This window comes from Pinus tabuliformis, chromosome 9 (genome assembly GCF_031772625.1).
Source record: "Pinus tabuliformis cultivar Carrire ecotype Pingquan chromosome 9, CPIR1, whole genome shotgun sequence".
In the NCBI taxonomy this organism is placed as follows: domain Eukaryota; kingdom Viridiplantae; phylum Streptophyta; class Pinopsida; order Pinales; family Pinaceae; genus Pinus; species Pinus tabuliformis.
Window position 1 is genome coordinate 935,444,545 of NC_142307.1, and position 20,171 is coordinate 935,464,715.

Consider the following 20,171-nt stretch of genomic DNA (forward strand, 5'->3'; position numbering starts at 1 on the left):
GATTGTGTTGGTCATGACAATTATTCATTTATGGATGGATTCTTGGGTTATAATCCAATCAACAGTATCCTAGTGGACCAACCTAAAATCGCATTTGTTTGTCCCTGGGATAGTTTTTCTTATAGAAAGCTCCCTTTTGTTTTAAAGAATGCAGGGGCCACATTTCAACGTTGTTGTACTATGCAACAAACCCCCATTTATAGGGAGTAATAGCTAAGATTTGACATATAAATGGGGACCCTTTTAAATTTTAGCCTTTGAAAATAAATGTTAACTCTACAAATTTTCCTTAAACCCTTAGAATGCAACCTATAGCTAAAAAGTTCTATTGCAAATTGCATTTCGTTGTTTTCCATATGATAATTACGCCGTAAGGCATTTCCCTTTGAAATGAATTACCCCAGCCGATGTCGTGTCCTATTGTTGACCGTAGATTTGTGGTGTTAGACGATTGAATGATGTTGGATCGTTGATCCTCACACTGTCCTTTTGTCTCCCAACCCAATGGATAACATATTGTATGCCTTCGGCAGAGAAAAATCAGGATGCGGCCACTGTGCGTTTCAAATCTACTATCAATCCAGCACGCCCTATCTCACAATCAACAATGTGAGCTACAGGGTTTTGGGCTACAATCAAAACAGTATGAAAATCGCCAGTAGCACAGTTTTTACAGACTGTGGCATTCCGCAAGCTCCTGTTAATCTCACTGCCTCTCTGTTTAAACTTGCTGGTTCGTCCTACCAAAGTATAACCCTGGGAATAGGATGCCCGGCAATAGGAAATTTGCCTGTGCTCAATGTCCCTTTTGGTAATGATAATGGTACATGGGTATTTCCTTCAGATCTGGAAGGAATCAAGTGGGCTCCCTGCATCTCAACTGTTCGATTCCCTGTCCTGCAACAATTATCTTCTTTAACTTTGCAGAAACTTTGGGACGTTCTGCGTGGGGGTTTTGAAATCGAATGGAATAAAACTGATGAAGCATTCAAAATGTGCAGCCCCTGTATGTCAAGCGCAGGAATCTGTGGATACAATGTTTCTGATTCCAGCGAGCCTTTCCTCTGCTACCTTCCTCAAAGCCCAGGTTCGCCACAGAACGCCAGCCAACCACAAAGCCCGGATTCAGTAAAGAACGCCAGCCAACCGCAAAGCCCGGCTTCGGCACAGAATACCAGACAACCTGGTGGGTTTGTCTTGGGTTTAAGGAGTAATGGTTGTTTCAATTTATTGAAGGTCTATTATTTGTTGTAGTTTCATTTTTTTGCTGAGTTTGCTTGGTTGGATTTGCTGTAGGTGATTCACATACTCAAACTGATACAATAAGTCCCAACAATGGTCTTTCCCATCCGAAACCTAGAGGCAAATCTTACAGTGGGATTCTCACAGGTAATCATGGATTCTATGTACAAGGAATTTAATTAATTGCAGTGGGCATTTGATGATGAACATTTGGTGATGAAGTTCTTGGTTATGACCCTAACATATAAGAGAGGAAGCTTTTTAATTATGTAGTAATTTTTTTGGGATTGGAGTTGATATAGATTTATCTAATCTTTAATAAGATAACTTTATTTAGAATCAGGGTAAAACTCTCAACCTACCTAAAAGGGTTCAAACTCTGAACATACTTTAAAGAAGGTAACAATAAAGAAGATATACTATTCTTTCTGACTTTTTTATATCTAGGATTTCAAAAATATTTTGTAATCCTATGGACAGGAGGTAGATCAATTGTCTGAAATAGCTATCTAGGATTTCAAAAAAAAATTGTAATCCTATGGACTGAAGGGAGATCAATTGTTTGAAATAGCTCTCGCTAACAAATACGTGATCTTGTATAAATAAAAAGAGAGTACATATATAGATCTTCGTTTTTTCTGTTCTTCCTGTTTTGTTTTTCCCTTTTAATCCTTTACCGATTTTATCCATTTACTAGAGGAAAAAAATACCTGGTCACAATGTGTCTGTCTGATTTAGACTGGTAATTTTTTGTTTCAATAGCTATCGAATGCTGGAGGAAGGCTTATCATTGCAACTGATGGTGTTTGGGATGCATTGAGCTCTGAGAAGGCTGCAAATTGTTGCCGAGGCTTGCCAGCAAAACTTGCTGCAAAACAAATTGTTAAGGTACAAATACTGTTGACAAGGATAAGCGATCAATGTCACCATCTTTAAGTTTATTTTCTATCATAGCCTAACCGATTTAGCTGTAGGAGGCTTTGAGGATAAGAGGACTTAGGGACGACACTATATGCATTGTAGTGGATTTGATCCCACCTGAGAAATCCGCACCACCAGCTCCAGTTAAGAAGGAAGGCAAATTTAATAATTTTTTCAGAAGGAAATCCAAATGAAGTTATCAGTTAACTTGCAGTCTCTAATATTATTCAAATTGGCAACAATCTCAATTCAAATTCAACTCAGACTTTTGTGATACCGCTGATACAGAGATACAATATGACCATATAAAAGTTGATTTGGAAATATCATATGCAATAATTCTGGCACACTAACATATACAATTAATCAGTAAACTGCATGATGATAATGAATGCAACCTTTACATTACAGATATGGTCCAGCTTGATGATTGGGTGTTGTGCCGAATTTACAAGAAAAATGGTCATTCTCAGAGAGTACAAGGGGTAGAACAAGATGAATCACCAAGTGTTATAGACATTTTTGTGCCTCGCAGCATGGAGCATGAAATGTCAATAATTACAGGGATCCTCAGTCCCTAAACATGTTGTTCTTACCCCTAGAAGAACAAGGTCAGCAAACCACAGCACTTCCCATCAGCTCTCCACCTGAAAAACACTCAAAACAGGCTATTTTTGGATCATGTCAGCTGCTCCACTAAGCAACTGCGCTGAATGTCAACTGCTCCTCCTTGTACCTGCGCTGAAAGTCAAAACCAATGAAGGCTACCTGCGCTGGGTGAGATTGGCCAAGTGGCACAATCATTCTGCAAGGTGTCAACTGCCCAGGAAGCTTCCAAACTGACACTTGGTTCAAGGGATTCGCCCTGTGATGAGTAAGAGGTACTTGATCTCCATGTGTAAGCAAGGATCTCCAAGTGGACTCAAGAACTGAAGTTTAACTAAAGTGGGAGAGGACACTAGTCAGCTTTATGCCAGCCTCAAGCTGACTCATCCTTTCTCCAAATCTCCTATATATAGAGCTCTCTCATGAGGTCTAGGGAGGCTGGAATTTTGTGCAAAGCAAGGAAGTGTTGTTGGTTTACAGTTAGAGCTATTGGGTGATTGCTTTTATAGAGGTGAAGAGGAGATTTCTTGCTGCTGGGGAGGTGCTGCTGGATTGGAGCCATTGATGGTTGTAACCTCCTCAGAACCCTTTTACTTCTATCAATAAAGCTTTGAATGTTCTCCTATATACTTGTATTGCATTGATGTATTGTATTTACTTGTATATCTGATTCACTCTAATCCATGCATCAGTTATGAGTACATGTTTCTTGTAGTTTCCCTCTCTTGTTTGTGCAGGATCTGTGTGTAGCTGGGCCGGCAAAGAGAGCAAGGAGCTGGGAACAAGAGACAAAGAGAGAGGACAGGATCGACAAAAGCGAAAGACACCGGTTGGTTAATCTTTTCTTCCTTCTCTGTACTTTCATAAAGGAAAATACCAAAGCTTTACTTTCAGTTGTTGCTAAGGACTGTCACCCTTAGAGTAGGGATAGGGTCATCCGAGTCGGATACTTTTCCCCACAACAAACTGGCGACTCCACTGGGGACCCTAGTATCTTGTTGGTGTTTGTAGTATCTTTGCTATTCATTTCCTGAAGAAAAGAGTACCAAATCGAAAAGCTTTTGACTATATCAAAAGCGAAGTAGAGGGGCTGCTACTCTTGCTCATTTTCTGAGCAGATTCATGATTTGAAGAGCTGATCTACAAAAGACTCTTGTACTCTTTGTGATAGCTTTTCATCCTCTTGATCATCCCTTAGCCTGTACTTGACCTATAGCTTTTTATTTCAGCAAAAACAGTGCATTTTTGAGCTTTTTATGACCCGGAAATCCTTGTAAACGCAACTCTCGTGTCTCAGTGCAGGCTGTCCACAGGCAGTCTGCATTTCGGCGCAGGTACTCCCTTTGGGAACTGCGCTGAGAGTCAATTTGACAGACCAGAGCCTGTGCTGACCCAGTTAGGCTATGTCTTCCTGAGGTTTCCCACTGTGTCTTAGCCCTATTTTCACTGATTTTTGCTGCTGATTGCTGGTCATTGTACTTGCTGTAAACCAACTTTCCTTGACATTATTCCGCCTCAGTTGTGTGATGAAACTGTGAGTGTTCTTTCAGTATTTCTTGCTTCAGTTACAGTTTCCCATTGTGAAAAGCGAACCAGTATAGCGGTGACCTCTTAGATCCTGAACTGTAAAAGTGTCTTTGTGATCTTAAGAGCTAGTTTTATTACTGTTCATGGCTGTTTGAGTTTGTTTGTTTTTCATTTTATGGTTTGAATCTATACATTTCCAGTGTCTAAACAAGTCGATCTTAAGGTGTCTTTTGATTTTGGACAAGCTTGTTTATTTTTCGCTTGAAATTAGATTCAAAAGTCATACAACAGTTTTCCTTTCTGTCTTACATCAACATTAAGGATAACGAAAAGAAATACATGCATTGTGCATATTTGCATTTGACTGTGTGCTTGACGATTTAGGAAAATTTGCATTTTAGTGTGTGTTCTATGATCTATGCGAAAAGTTGTGTCTTTCTTTTCCCTCAGTAGATTAAGGTTTTCAAAGTTGAAAGATTGAAAAGTTTTGCTTCTCATCTTAGATTGCATTTAGGAAGTTGTATATATACATCTCGTGGTGATCCTTAAAGGCAAACTGCTAAGCAAGATCAACATTAAAATAAATCCAATTTACATAACAACGCTTTGTAACATAACGCAAACATCTAGAGGTCTAGGTAGAGACGTGTTCCGGCGTCGTTAAACGTAGTGACTGTCGATCTCTACGAAGGTGGGTGATTCCTCCTGAGAGTCGGTGGCACTAATACGGACTTGTGCTCCCGCGTACCGTCGCGTATATTGGGAGACCCCTATAGGCATTTATCCTTTATCCTTAGGAAGCCGTGTCGGCCGCCCTACTGATCACGATGCAGTGAACACAGCATTCACGAAGATCGACCACCCGTACCGTAAAACGTATTCTGTGGTTTCGCGAAAGGTTTGGCACACCCTCTGCCTAGATCTCCAGAGCAGTTTCTTTTGGCCTTTTTCAAACTCTATAACTGAAAAAGTCCAACCGAGCATTTGTCACTTCGGGCTCGTTAATACATCGAAGTCGACTAGAGTCATCTTTAGCTTTTTCTCGACTCTTAAAACATGAAAAAGCAAGTTTGTGTCTAAAAGCGTCGTTAATAAAATTTATTTTAAGCGGAACATAATCACCTGTTATTCCCACGTTGATCTTTCAGTTGAAAAGTATGGAGCCCACCAACCAAGGAAGTAACCTTGGCGGAAGTCCAAATCCCTTCTCCTCTTGGGGAGATGTTGGTGCGCCTCATATGGCAACATTGTCACTTCCAGGATTGACAATCGGCCTACCTGTATGGCTCTTTTCAACTAATGTAGTCCAGATCGCCACTAATCCTGAGCAGTCGAATCAACAGTCAGAACAATCTAGAACTACCCACCAGCCTTCCACTTCTTACGATACTTCCTCTGATCCTTCATCTTCGCAAGGTAGAGCTAGCAAGAGTCAGCCTCCCAAGGAGAAGAAGGAAAAGAAGAAGAGAGAAAAGAAGCAGAAGGAGCCTCTGGCGAAGGCGACTGGGGGCAAGCAGAAGAAAGCTGACAAAAACCCACACACTGCACCGACCGGGCCTAAATCGCCATGTGTCATTTGCAAAGGGATCCACTTCCATCGTGATTGTCCTTGTATTCCCCGGATACTAAGGGACTGGTCCCCAAGGTTGCACAATCCGGTAGCATCAACCTCTGGTTGTCATGTTGATTGCAGTCCGTCAACTAACGAGAGTGAAGGACAAAGAAGGGGACCAAGATCACCCTGTCTATTGTGTGAAGGCAATCATGCCATCCACAAATGTCCATTCTTAGATGAGGCAAAGAGAGTTTTGGAAGATCGCCCGGTTTCACTGTTGCGACTTCCTCCTGGATACCAAAAACTCGCGCCTAATCCCTCGATAGTTGAAAATCCAGTTGACCCGCTCAAGTGGTCAGCTGAAGTGTCGGTCATTGAGAATGAACCTACTGAATCCAGACCAGACGAAAGTCTAAAGGTCGAAACGGCAGTTGACCCGGTTCTTGCTTCAGAGGTTTCATCGTCCAATGACTCCGTCATTGAAGACCCGTCTTCAAATGACACCGTCGCCGAAGAGTCAGCTTCATGCGACACCCTCACTGAAGAGAATAAGGATGACACCATCCAGGTTCTTTTCATCAGCACCGACTCTGATGAGCGTCAGGGCAATGCGCCCATTCCTTTATCGCAGGAAGGAACATCATCAGGGTCATACCCGGCCGTATATTCGGTCCCATCACCAAGCAACCTGGTTGTATCCTTTGATTGGAATCAACTAGGCAGACCCCGGTTACCAGCCAGTATACCATTCAGAATCATTGTCCAGATCTATAGAATGATTATGGCTGGTACTATCATTGATGAAGGGGCGTCTGTGAGTATCCTTTCCTCTATTGCTTGGAAAGCACTGGGTTCCCCAGCGCTTTTACCTGAGTTAAGAAATCTCTCAGGTTTTGATAAAGGAACCAGTCGACCATTAGGAATCCTCCCCAATGTACCTGTTACATTGAAAGGGAAGACCGTCAATTTAAACGTGATGGTCGTCCAGGGACCCTTGGATTATAACCTACTCCTTGGACGTGACTATATTTATTGCATGGGAGCGATAGTCTCCTCACTCTTTAGAGTAATGTGTTTTCCACATGAAGGAAGGATGGTCAAGCTCGTAGACCAACTTTCATTTCCGGGATCTCGCATCGCAAATAGTCAAATACCAATCCTAAATGGTCTGTTCACTCAAGATTCGCCTCCACCCCCAGTCCTCCTTCCCGATGAGTGCGAGTGATTCAGAAAGAAAGACTGGAACCCAGGGGGCATGCACCCTGGTCTGCTTCGGGCAGAAGAAACCCTGGGTATAAGGTAGAATTTCCGCAGAAGAATGGACTAGTCCGTACCCCGTCCGGCGGTGGAAGAGGGGTTGTTCTAGAATAATATTCTTTTGTCAAAGTTATGCGAGTGAGATAATCAGCTTCTCGCTCCCCTTGTCTAGATAATCAGGATACCAAGGAAGGGGACCATTTGCGGTAGCAAGTAGTAACCATCTTTGAAGACAAGCCTCACCCATTAAAACATATGTTTTGAAGGATAAGTAGGGGCAGCCTCCAAAGAAAGAGATTCTATTGCTGCAACAGGTGGTCACCATCTTTAGTAACCTGATGATAGACATCGCTGAAGAAAGAGATTGATTTGCGGCAGCGAATAGAACCCTCTTCGGATAATAAGAAAGAGGCAAGCCTCCCTCAATAATACCATTGTTTTGTCTTTGAGTAGTGTTCTTCTCTTGTCACAAATAGTTGTTCGTTAAAAGTTGGGCCGACGGGAAGCCTGAGTACCGCGTAAGACCCCTTAAAATAACGAGAAGACTAGTATCGTTAACATTAGATTGGCAAGATGACAAGTAGCTGTGAACACCCAAAGAAAAGCAGAGGTAGGGGAGAGGAGGGGCAGCCTCGAAATTCTATCCTATACCTGGGGGCATGCAAACTTTTGGAATGTGAGCGAGGGACGACTATTTATTTTTTTAAATTTTTAGGTCCTCCCTTTAAACCTGTAGGTCTAACCCTTTAAACTCGTAGGATTAGCCGTTTCCGACCTTGCATGAAGAAAGTCTGTGGGGCAAAGGTAAAAACTTGCCAAATTGGAGCATAGCTTCGTGAGATAAAGCTCCTTAAAAAATAGCTATCTCACAGGAGGCGTTCTTATTCTATGACTGGTATATCGAGCAGTTTTAGCACATAGTTCATGCTCGTTAAAAAATAAACGCAAGATCCGAGCAGTTTTAGCGCATAGTTCATGCTCGTTAAAAAATAAACATAAGTTTATGAGCAGGCTTTCCTTTAGAGTTCAAGCTCATTCAGAAAAAATGAACCGGTAAATACCCTTCTGAGATCGTAAATTCATCAGCCATAAAAGCCTTGGTCGTGTTTGTGCACCGTCACCTCCACCGTCATTTGGCTGATCATTCACTTCCATTTGTGTGTTTACCCTTTTTGAGGAACATCTGCGAAGAGTGATTTCACTTAGCCATCCTTGTGACACTGCCGTGATTGGAATATTCCAACTTGTACCTGGAATCAGTTGCTATCCCTGTTTATCACTCGTTCCTCAAAAGACGAGTCATCTTTGAGCTCTTTTCTGACTCATAAAATATGAAAAGTTTGCCGAGTTCTGGCCTTCCAGCTCATTAAAGGGACCAGAAGAGCTATCCCTCCTCTAGATTTTAATCTTTTTGGACCTGAGGGATTATTGCACAAAAAGATCGAGCGCTTGTTTTGTTCGGCTCGTTAAAAGTACCGAACACCCATCCCTTCTGTATTGTTTTATACTTTTTCGGACTTAAGGGATTAGATGACGAAAAAGGAATTTTGGAGTTGACTTTATGTACCTTTTCAGACTCTCTAAAAATGAAAAGGACCGAGTTTTCCTTGTCGTTAGACTCGTTAAAATGATTAAATAGCGACAAACTTGTCTTTAGACGAGAACGAGTTTCCCTATCGCTAAGCTCGTTAAATCATAGCGATGGGCTTGCCCGAAGGGCAGGTTATAGAACAAGCATATGTTATCCTCCTCAAGCTTGACAAAAATAAAGAGGTACTGGTCAGAAATGACTGGGGAAAAATTGGGAGAACATCAAAGCTTAACGGTAGCAAGTCGCTCTTGAACATGACACTTTTCTTCCGTACCACATCGGGTTGGGTTGTTTCATTCACCGGTCTCATCACCATGGTCTTCGCCAAACCATCCACATTTTGGGGTAATGCTACCGATCCATCGCATCAGTGTCGTTATATGTTCAAGAGAGGTCATTCTGAAAGTGTCAACCGTGTCCCATCCACTGCCATACATTATCCTTCATCCATTCATGATCGCCACCCTGAATCATATGTCACAGTTTGTTTTCACCTCCACTAAAATCATTAGCTCCGTTCCGTGTCATTGATGTGGGATTCATTAAGGCCCTCCTTTGACGGATCGCTTCTTGTCGACTTCAGCTCATTATCCAAGGAGTTGATCTAGGAACAACCCCATCAGTACTTTGAAGCTTGCATGCCTTAATGGCAAGTTTCTCACTTCCGGCGACAGGTATACATCAATGACCTTCGACCAGAAGATTTTGCGTGGCGTTCGACGCCAAGTCCTTTATTCACGCCACGTGAATTGTACTGCGGTACCTTGAGGGTCATTATCATTATCGGTGATTCCTCTCGCGCTTGTTAACGGTTTTCATCATTGACCGGTAATCAAGCGATGTCTTTCCATGTTCGACTTCAGAGAAATTCTCACATGGATCGACTTGTACTTAGAGTGAAGATCGAACGAGTTTGAAGACCCCGGATCTAGTTTCATCCATCCGGGCTGCGATACATATTCAGGAAATATAAAAGCATTTGTCATGTACATCATTGCAGCAGATGATCATCCTACTCAAAGGATGATAATTCCAGCAGAGAATTATCGGTCTACCATCAGACGATCGTCTGTTCTATGTACCAAAATGTATTTATAAAGCTGAGCATGGGAATGCCCGCCTCAGCTAGATCATGAAAACAGAATGAAAAATAATGTATTGTATTGTATTGTATTACAGGGCGCCTCCTCAGCACTGGAATGAACTTCGGACGCTCTAGATAAAGCATTTCACCCGATAAACGACCTCATACTTTAGGGGGCAATTGTTATAGACATTTTTGTGCCTCGCAGCATGGAGCATGAAATGTCAATAATTACAGGGATCCTCAGTCCCTAAACATGTTGTTCTTACCCCTAGAAGAACAAGGTCAGCAAACCACAGCACTTCCCATCAGTTCTCCACCTGAAAAACACTCAAAACAGGCTATTTTTGGATCATGTCAGCTGCTCCACTGAGCAACTGCGCTGAATGTCCACTGCTCCTCCTTGTACCTGCGCTGAAAGTCAAAACCAATGAAGGCTACCTGCGCTGGGCGAGATTGGCCAAGTGGCACAGTCATTCTGCAAGGTGTCAACTGCCCAGGAAGCTTCCAAACTGACACTTGGTTCAAGGGATTCGCCCTGTGATGAGTAAGAGGTACTTGATCTCCATGTGTAAGCAAGGATCTCCAAGTGGACTCAAGAACTGAAGTTTAACTAAAGTGGGAGAGGACACTAGTCAGCTTTATGCCAGCCTCAAGCTGACTCATCCTTTCTCCAAATCTCCTATATATAGAGCTCTCTCATGAGGTCTAGGGAGGCTGGAATTTTGTGCAAAGCAAGGAAGTGCTGTTGGTTTACAGTTAGAGCTATTGGGTGATTGCTTTTATAGAGGTGAAGAGGAGATTTCTTGCTGCTGGGGAGGTGCTGCTGGATTGGAGCCATTGATGGTTGTAACCTCCTCAGAACCCTTTTACTTCTATCAATAAAGCTTTGAATGTTCTCCTATATACTTGTATTGCATTGATGTATTGTATTTACTTGTATATCTGATTCACTCTAATCCATGCATTAGTTATGAGTACATGTTTCTTGTAGTTTCCCTCTCTTGTTTGTGCAGGATCTGTGTGTAGCTGGGCCGGCAAAGAGAGCAAGGAGCTGGGAACAAGAGACAAAGAGAGAGGACAGGATCGACAAAAGCGAAAGACACCGGTTGGTTAATCTTTTCTTCCTTCTCTGTACTTTCATAAAGGAAAATACCAAAGCTTTACTTTCAGTTGTTGCTAAGGACTGTCACCCTTAGAGTAGGGATAGGGTCATCCGAGTCAGATACTTTTCCCCACAACACCAAGTGTAGATGAAGTGATGACTTTAGATATAGACATTGTCCAGGAAATCTTTGAGGAGGGGTCAGCAATGCTCGCTGAAACTCTTTGGAGGAGTGCCTTTGTTCTGGTTGCCAGAGTTTGTCATTGTTGTCCGAACTAAAGGAAGTGCAGAACACCCAGGTATGGGTTTTTCTTGTAGAAGTGTTCCCACCTGGTCAATTATCCTCTTCTGGTTGGAAATATCCAACATATTTCCAATACCTGTCTCTGTCACAGCCTGGTCTCAGGTTGAACGCATGAAGTGGTTCCAACTCTCATCAGTGTTTCATTCTCCTCTTGATGTCTGCAGTTTGTTTCGATTCCAACTTCATCTCTATGATAACCATCTCTGTCACAGTGTTTTCTTGAGTTGAACGCATTAAGTGGTTCCAACTCAAATCAATGTTCCATTCTCCTCTTGATGTTTGCAGTTTGTCTCGATTCCAACTTCATTTCTATAATAACCATCTCTGTAATAGCGTGGTCTCGAGTTGAATGCATGAAGTGGTTCCAACTCATATCAGTGTTCCATTGTTCCCTCGACGTCTGTAGCTCATCTCAATTAGTTACCATTCCACATCATCTCTTGGAGCTTTGCCATGGCTTCCTTCTTGATTTCCCACATTATTTCTCTAAGCTTAGATTTGAAAGCCATTTTCTCCACCATTCCATTCATAAGGCTCCCCACAATTCTAGCCAGCCATTTTTGGATCCTTTGCTTGGATGTTCTGTCTACAAAGTGCGATTGTCTTCTCATTCCAAGTCTATCCTTCTCTAGTAACCAGGGTGGGCGTCCCCCCCTGGCTCAATCCCATCTTAATCATCTCTGCAACCCTTGTTCAAGAGCCTTTCCGAGTCGATAGGTCTGCTATGGAGCATTTGGAGGCTCTTCCCTTGGGCCTCCTTTCCTTCCCTTAACCTGCCACAATCTCCCAAGTGCTAATTCAAAAATAGTTCAGACATATGTCACAAGGTTCACTGAACTTCAACTTTGAGGTTCAAAATTCAGCAAACCTGAATTTTTTTTTTGAGGTTTAGCAAACCTCATCGAACCTCTGGGTCATTACCATTTCCATGGTTCAAGCTCATAACATCATGTCGCAGCTCACACTTGTAGTCCATCCAAAATTCGGCAAACCTAAATTTTCTTTTGGGGTTTGGCAAACCTCATCGAACCTCTGGGTCATTGACCAATTCCATGGTTCAAGCTCATAATTTGATGTCACAGCTCACACTTGTAGTTCATTCTTGCAGTTTCGAAGTCCATGATAACATTTTTTATGTTTATTGATGTTGATTTCTTACTATCTTGTGCTATATAGCGAACCTCATCAAGAAATTCAAACTCGAATCAAACCTAATCATTATTGAACCTGAACTTGAACCCCAAACCATGTGACTTAGGTTCAGACCAAAGCAAGAAAGTGGCAAACCTCAGAGAATTTTCAGGCGTAAAGCATAGAATGAAAATTATGACTAGATTACTCATCCATAATCACAATTTATTGCCAGATTGAGGATGTTATTACGCTGGGGTGGTGTTTGGTTGAACACCAGATCTGCCTGCTTTGGGGCTCTCAAGCATAGTCTATTTTGCTTCCATTAGAGCTCTCAATTTACCTGAGTATATGTGTCCATTGTTATCTATTTTGTGTAGACTGCTAACATATCTGCAGTACTGGCTCTGATTCATCAGCAATTCTGTTGGTGCCTGCTGTCTACAACTGAGCTGAAAATTATGACATTTTTCTTTGGAATATTTGCTTCATTAATTTATCTCTAAATGGTGAATTTACTTCAAAATTATGAGATTATTGGGTCTTTGTTAATGGTGGTCAAACTGGAAATCGCTAGTTTTTCGAATTGGGTTGAAACTTGAAAGTTATGATCTTTCTAGGTATTTTATATTGGTTTGTGTTTTCTAAATGTATATGTTTTTGACAAGTTGGGTAGATGATCATACTATTTGTATGTTGAAATTTCTATGGATTTTTCATGGTTGTGGTGTGTCTGTATATAGTTATATATTGTTGAAAACTAGACAAGCTATAGGAATTGAACCTAAGATCTGTCCTCAAGCAATTAGCTGCTCTATCAATGAGATAGATGCCCCTTCATGACAGGCACCCTTAAGGTTCAATATAAAGTTGTGGATTGCTACCTCTGAAACCCACCCTGTTATCCCCTTTAACACACTTTGGTAAAAAATTGACAGGCTAGGAATTGAATTGAAAACTTGCCCTTTAAACAAGTGTTTGCTCTACCACTAACCTGTGTGGTGCTTTGTGATAGGTATCATTAGCAGTTTGATCTAAAGGTGTTGATTGCAACCTTTGACATATATGTGCTATTGGTGAATAGAGTTGAAAATGTGAGCCAAAATCTATTCATATTTTTGGTATTTGTCACAATTATTGGGTGGTGTGAAGTGAAAACTATGTTGATTGTGTTGGAGTTTATATCAGATTCTATCATTCTTGTAGTGTATCTGCTATTAGTGTATGCATCACCTATGAGTGAACTTTGTTGGAAATTACGAAGTTCTGTTTTAGGTTTCTGCTATTGGTTATCAGGTTAAAAAGAATAGTTTTGTGTTATTTGTTTTTGGTATGATTAAAACTACTATTTAAAAAATTATGCAATTCCTTTGTAGGTCCTTTATTGGTGGATTGGTATTTGTCACAATTATTGGTGGTGTGAAGTGAAAACTATGTTGGTTGTGTTGGAGTTTGTATCAGATTCTATCATTCTTGTAGTGTATCTGCTATTAGTGTATACATCACCCATGAGTGAAATTTGTTGGAAATTACGAAGTTTTCTTTTAGGTTTCTACTATTGGTTATCAGGTTAAAAAGAATAGTTTTGTATGCATCACCCATGAGTGAACTTTGTTGGAAATTAGGAAGTTTTCTTTTAGATAGCCATTTCCAGCTTAGCATCCTTGCAGTAGATTATGTTTTGTAAACACAGACTTATCATTGGATTCAGAACAAAACATGATAAATTGTATCTGAGTTGTTGCTCCTTGAATGTGGACAATCTTTGTTTACAAATTTTTATTAAAATTGGATAATTGTGTTGCAAATTTGAATTGTGGCTATGCATGGGTAATGCCTGCTTATATTTTGGCATTTTTGAATTTTCAATTTTTCAATCTGTTTTTTTTTTAAATAATGTTTTTCCTGTTAACAGATTTAGTTTATACTCGGTTCAGCCTTAGTAAAAGCATTAATCTATTTCTTATGTGTTTTTTGGGTTCTAGGCATTTAATATAGAATGGTGTTTCCTTCCTTTTAGGATTTGGTATGTTATTTATACTGAGGTAAGAGAAGTCCAAAGGAGGCCTTTTTTTGTTATGGCCTTGTATATCTTTGTCTCAGCTACGAAGGATTAAATCCTTGCTTTTCCATGTGATGTACTGAAATAAAAACTAGTTGTAGAGAATATTGTAGAATGCATCTTGTTGCAAGTCCGTCATGCTAATAATTGCGTATTTGACATTGCAGGCTGGGCTCGGAATATACGGTGCAGACAGTATCAGGATTTTTTTCTTGTGCTGTCTGTCAAACTGACATCACACCTAGTGAGGGAATTTCTGTGCATGCTGGCCTTCAGATAAGGATTTTGCAGCATGGGGTCAAAACTTTGTTGATGACAAGCATCGCCTTTTGCGCATCATAGATCCTACTCTTCGACTAGAGGTTGAAGGAAGGGAAGAAATCTCAGTGTCTGTGGGGATTGCATTGAATTGTGCTTCTGCTTCCCCTCAAAAGGGACCATCAATGAAGGAGGTATTGCATTTTCTAGAAAAAATGCCATCATCCACAACCGATTAACCAATTCTTTCTTCCTATGTAGCATCCTTGCTTTGACATAAGTTGGACAGAGATGAGGAATTACACCCACATTCCATATTCAACCACTCTACTTAGACATTGACATAACTCATATAGACATCTCTATGATTGGGACTCAGCAACAGACAAACTCTGCTGTCAACTCAGCTGCTTATGAAATGGCCAGAGTCTTCTTAAAAATTTCAATATTTCTATAGTTGAGGATTGTAGCAAACCTCGGGGATCAAACTTAAATCCATGCTTATGAGGCATCTGTGTCCTCGTAGTTTACTTGCAGCTCATTCTCAGTTTTAATGGGAAAGTGATATTTGGTGTATTATTGTTGTAGTGGCAGGGGATGGATTTTATCCATTTACTGGAGGAAAAAAAATACCTGGTCACAATGTGTCTATTTGATTTAGACTCGTAATTTTTTGTTTCAATAACTATCGAATGCTGGAGGAAGGCTTATCATTGCAACTGATGGTGTTTGGAATGCATTGAGCTCTGAGAAGGCTGCAAATTGCTGTCGAGGCTTGCCAGCAGAACTTGCTGCAAAACAAATTGTTAAGGTACAAATACTGTTGACAAGGATAAGCGATAAATGTCACCATCTTTAAGTTTATTTTCTATCATAGGCTAACCGATTTAGCTGTAGGAGGCTTTGAGGATAAGAGGACTTAGGGACGACACTACATGCATTGTAGTGGATTTGATCCCACCTGAGAAATCCGCACCACCAACTCCAGTTAAGAAGGAAGGCAAATTTAAGAATTTTTTCAGAAGGAAATCCACTGATTCATCGTCTAAGTCAGTTGAGAAGTAGCAAAATATAGACATTGTCCAGGAAATCTTTGAGGAGGGGTCAGCAATGTTCGCTGAAAGGTAGATAGCCATTTCCAGGTTAGCATCCTTGTAGTAGATTATGTTTTGTAAACTCAGACTTATCATTGGATTCAGAACAAAGCATGATAAATTGTATCTGAGTTGCTGCTCCTTGAATGTGGACAATCTATGTTTACAAATTTTTATTAAAATTGGATAATTGTGTTGCAAATTTGAATTGTGGCTATGCATGGGTAATCCCTGCTTATATTTTGGCACTTTTGAATTTTCAATTTTTCAATCTAGTTTTTTTTAAAATAATCTTTTTCCTGTTAACAGATTTAGTTTATACTCGGTTCAGCCTTAGTAAAAGCATTAATCTATTTTTTATGTGTTTTTTGGGTTCTAGGCATTTAATATAGAATGGTGTTTCCTTCCTTTTAGGATTTGGTTTGTTATTTATACTAAGGTAAGAGAAGTCCAAAGGAGGCCTTTTTCTATTATGGCCTTGTATATATTTGTCTCAGCTACGAAGGATTAAATCCTTGCTTTTCCATGTGATGTATTGAAATAAAAACTAGCTGTAGAGAATATTGTAGAATGCATCTTGTTGCAAGTCTGTCATGCTAATAATTGAGTATTTGACATTGCACGCTGGGCTCGGAATATACGATGCAGACAGTGTCAAGATTGTTCGCTTGTGCTGTCTGTCAAACTGACATCACACCTAGTGAGGGCATTTCTGTGCATGCTGGCCTTCAAATCGGGATTTTGCAGCATGGGGTCAAAACTTTGTTGATGATAAGCATCGCCTTTTGCGCATCATAGATCCTACTCTTCGACCAGAGGTTGAAGGAAGGGTTGAAATCTCAGTGTCTGTGGGGATTGCATTGAATTGTGATTCTGCTTCCCCTCAAAAGAGACCATCAATGATGGAGGTATTGCATTTTCTAGAAAAAATGCCATCATCCACAACCGATTAACCAATTCTTTCTTCCTATGTAGCATCCTTGCTTTGACATAAGTCGAACAGAGATGAGGACTAACACCCACATTCCATATTCAACAGCTCTACTTAGACATTGACATAACTCATATAGACATCTCTATGATTGGGACTCAGCAACAGACAAACTCTGCTGTCAACTCAGCGGCTTATGAAATGGCCAGAGTCTTCTTAAAAATTTCAATATTTCTACAATTGAGGATTGTAGCAAAGCTCAGGGATCAAACTTAACTCCATGCTTATGAGGCATCCGCGTTCTCACAGTTTACTTGCAGCTCATTCTCAATTTTAATGGGAAGGTGATATATGGTGTATTATTGTTGCAGTGGCAGGGAATGGATTTTATCCATTTACTAGAGGAAAAACATACCTGGTCACAATGTGTCTGTTTGATTTAGACTAGTAATTTTTTGTTTCAATGGCTATCGAATGTTGGAGGAAGGCTTATCATTGCAACTGATGGTGTTTGGGATGCATTGAGCTCTGAGAAGGCTGCAAATTGCTGTCGAGGCTTGCCAGCAGAACTTGCTGCAAAACAAATTGTTAAGGTACAAATATTGTTGAGAAGGATAAGTGATCGATGTCACCATCTTTAAGTTTATTTTCTATCATAGCCTAACCGGTTTAGCTGTAGGAGGCTTTGAGGATAAGAGGACTTAGGGACGACACTACATGCATTGTAGTGGATTTGATCCCACCTGAGAAATCCGCACCACGAGCTCCAGTTAAGAAGGAAGGAAAATTTAAAAATTGTTTCTGAAGGAAATCCACTGATTCATCGTCTAAGTCAGTTGAAAAGTAGAAAAATATAGACATTGTCCAGGAAATCTTTGATGAGGGGTCAACAATGCTCGCTGAAAGGTAGATAACCATTTCCAGGTTAGCATCCTTGTAGTAGATTATGTTTTGTAAACACAAACTTATCATTTAAAATTGCAAAGGGAGTAGCCAGAGGCCTGGCTTACTTACATGAAAGGAAGTTTGTTCATGGAAATATTAAGCTAAGAAACATCATTCTGGGCTTTGACATGGAGCCATGCATAGCAGATTTTGGGCTAGAAAAGCTACTGGACACTGTCAATGTCAAGTATAGTAGCTCTACTATCCACCTAAGGAACCTTGAAGGTATATTTTCAAGGAGCAAATGATGAGAGGTTGTATCCTCCATGGTCACTCTAGAAATCCTTATAAACCCATGTAAATATGGTCTTTGATTAATATAAAACCTTAAGTTACAAAATTTCTCTCTCTCTCTCTATATATATATGTATGTCTTATTGATAACCAAATATGTATATATTATTTAGACGTATCTTTCTCTCAATTATAAAATCTCTTAGATTTTCGGCCAATCTTGCTTTAAATTATAAAAAATTGTGAAATATTGGCGAATCTTTTGTTAAAATATTAGACCTTATAAATAATAGGAAAATATTTTCTACTAAAATATAATTTACTCATTTTCCACACTAGGGAAAATATGCCTACATGCCTACTTTTCATCATCTAATAGGTTTTTATGATGCACTCCTGCGAATCTATTTGTTTGTTTTGATCCCTTTTACAACAAAGGTCATGTATTTGTTAATCTAACCTCCACTTCCCTCAATCTTGGGAGATATTAATGTGTGCACTCTCACTTCATGAATATCAACTCTAGTAATTAAATTACATCCATATCCTTGAGAGCTTGTGTTATCCATGTTGATGTAATTAGATGTAGCCTTAAACCTATTTATTTAAGGAGAAGCACCATTAGGAAATTTTAGGAAGCTTCTCTCAAGAGTAGTAAGTTCCCACAAATTCTATTTTGTATTATTATCGAATAAGAATTGATGTTTATCTTCCTTTTTTATTCAGTGACCTTATCTTCTTTAGCACATCTCTAAACATATTTAACTACTCTCTAAAATATCTTAATATGTTGTTAACAGGAAATCTATATAGGATTCTTTATAAAAGTTGTTACTACACTTTTCCCAAGCTACCTTATCCTGTTCATTAGCAAGCATCTCTTTTGTAATATTGAGTCATTTGTGGACATTAAAAGCATTTTCCTCTGACTTTCTTTCTTTGATATTAAGTTTTTTCTACTGATTGGAGATCATATTACATGATGCATGATTAACAAATGCTTCTTATTTGTACAAAAAATACACTGGAGATATAAAAGAGTTAAGACACATGATAAATGAAGAGTTTGGTTTTATTTATCTAGATCACAATATCACACATATGAAAATTATTTCACCATTTGAAAAACTTATCATTTCTTTATCCACTCACTATATGAGTTCCATTGGGAGTGTAGAGCCTTACAACAATAATATATTAGTGCAATTTTCAAAATTTCATATAATCTACTAATTATCAGCACTAAACTCTTTATAAATGAAGTTGAAACACTAAAAAAGGATGCTTGTCTTTTAATTTAAAAGAGAATTATCATGGTAAATTGGTATAAGGATATTAGTAGAAAAAATCACCTAGTTATAAGCCTAAATATTGGCAGAGGCTAATTCTTCATGTGGCATAATCAATTAACCATGTGATCTTGCTACATGATGCAAAAAAAATGACCCATGGATACTAATACTTTTTAGGGTTCTTTTTCAATTCAATAGGCTTTTCTTCTTCTTCTTCTTCCTGAGATGGTAAAGATAATGACTCTAAGCTTACTAGATAACCAAATTCTCAACATACCTTGCAATTTCCACACTAGCCACTTACGGATTTTCAAACATCAATGTTTAGATAATAAATAATGGATGGCCATTAAAAAATATAAACATTAACACCAAAAATAATAATAATCACATGAACCTACTGAGAAAGCGGAAACACATAAGATATCATCTTCACATTGGATACTTTGGAGAAAGGCAATCTTGAGTACCACGATCAAATAAAGAAACACGAAAACACATAAGATATCATCTTCGCATTGGATACTACGATCAAATAAAGAAACACCAGACTATGGGAGAAGTGACTGTTAATTTTTAAAATTTTGATATAAACATTGGTTTTCAAGAGAAATTGCAATTAGCAATGTACAAATTATTGAATAAATAATTACCAATTAAACTTTTAAGTCACGTTTTAAAGGTGCAATTAAGTTGAGCTTTCATCTTGTCATTCAATTGATGGACGCTGAATATTAAATATAACATAAATATATAGGAGTAGCATGTGAGTGTTAGTTTTATAAAGAATATTCTTTTTATTATTAATAAAAATATAGATAGTTAGTTTCATTTTAAAGGGTTATAAATATGAGTTATAAATACAAGACTTAAAAGGTTGTAAATATTTAAAGGGTTGTAAATATGAGTTATTAATTGTTTTTACTCAAAACCTGATAAATAGCAATTTAGCAATTTATTTTTAATTGAGTGACTCAAATTCATGTTTCTTTAGGTTGAAGGTAAACCCACTAAAGTGGAAAAAATTGTGAT

General features: G+C 39.3%; 1 protein-coding gene across 1 annotated transcript; it reads left to right on the forward strand.

Moving 5' to 3' along the window:
* The first annotated feature begins 640 nt into the window (after positions 1-640).
* On the forward strand, positions 641-2,134 carry LOC149151830 (uncharacterized). Its single transcript, XM_089445219.1, has 3 exons — positions 641-1,186; positions 1,297-1,389; positions 2,005-2,134. Exons 1-3 carry the CDS (start codon positions 646-648, stop codon positions 2,040-2,042), a joined length of 672 nt encoding a protein of 223 aa, XP_089301345.1. The 5' UTR covers positions 641-645; the 3' UTR covers positions 2,043-2,134.
* The last annotated feature ends 18,037 nt before the right edge of the window (positions 2,135-20,171 follow it).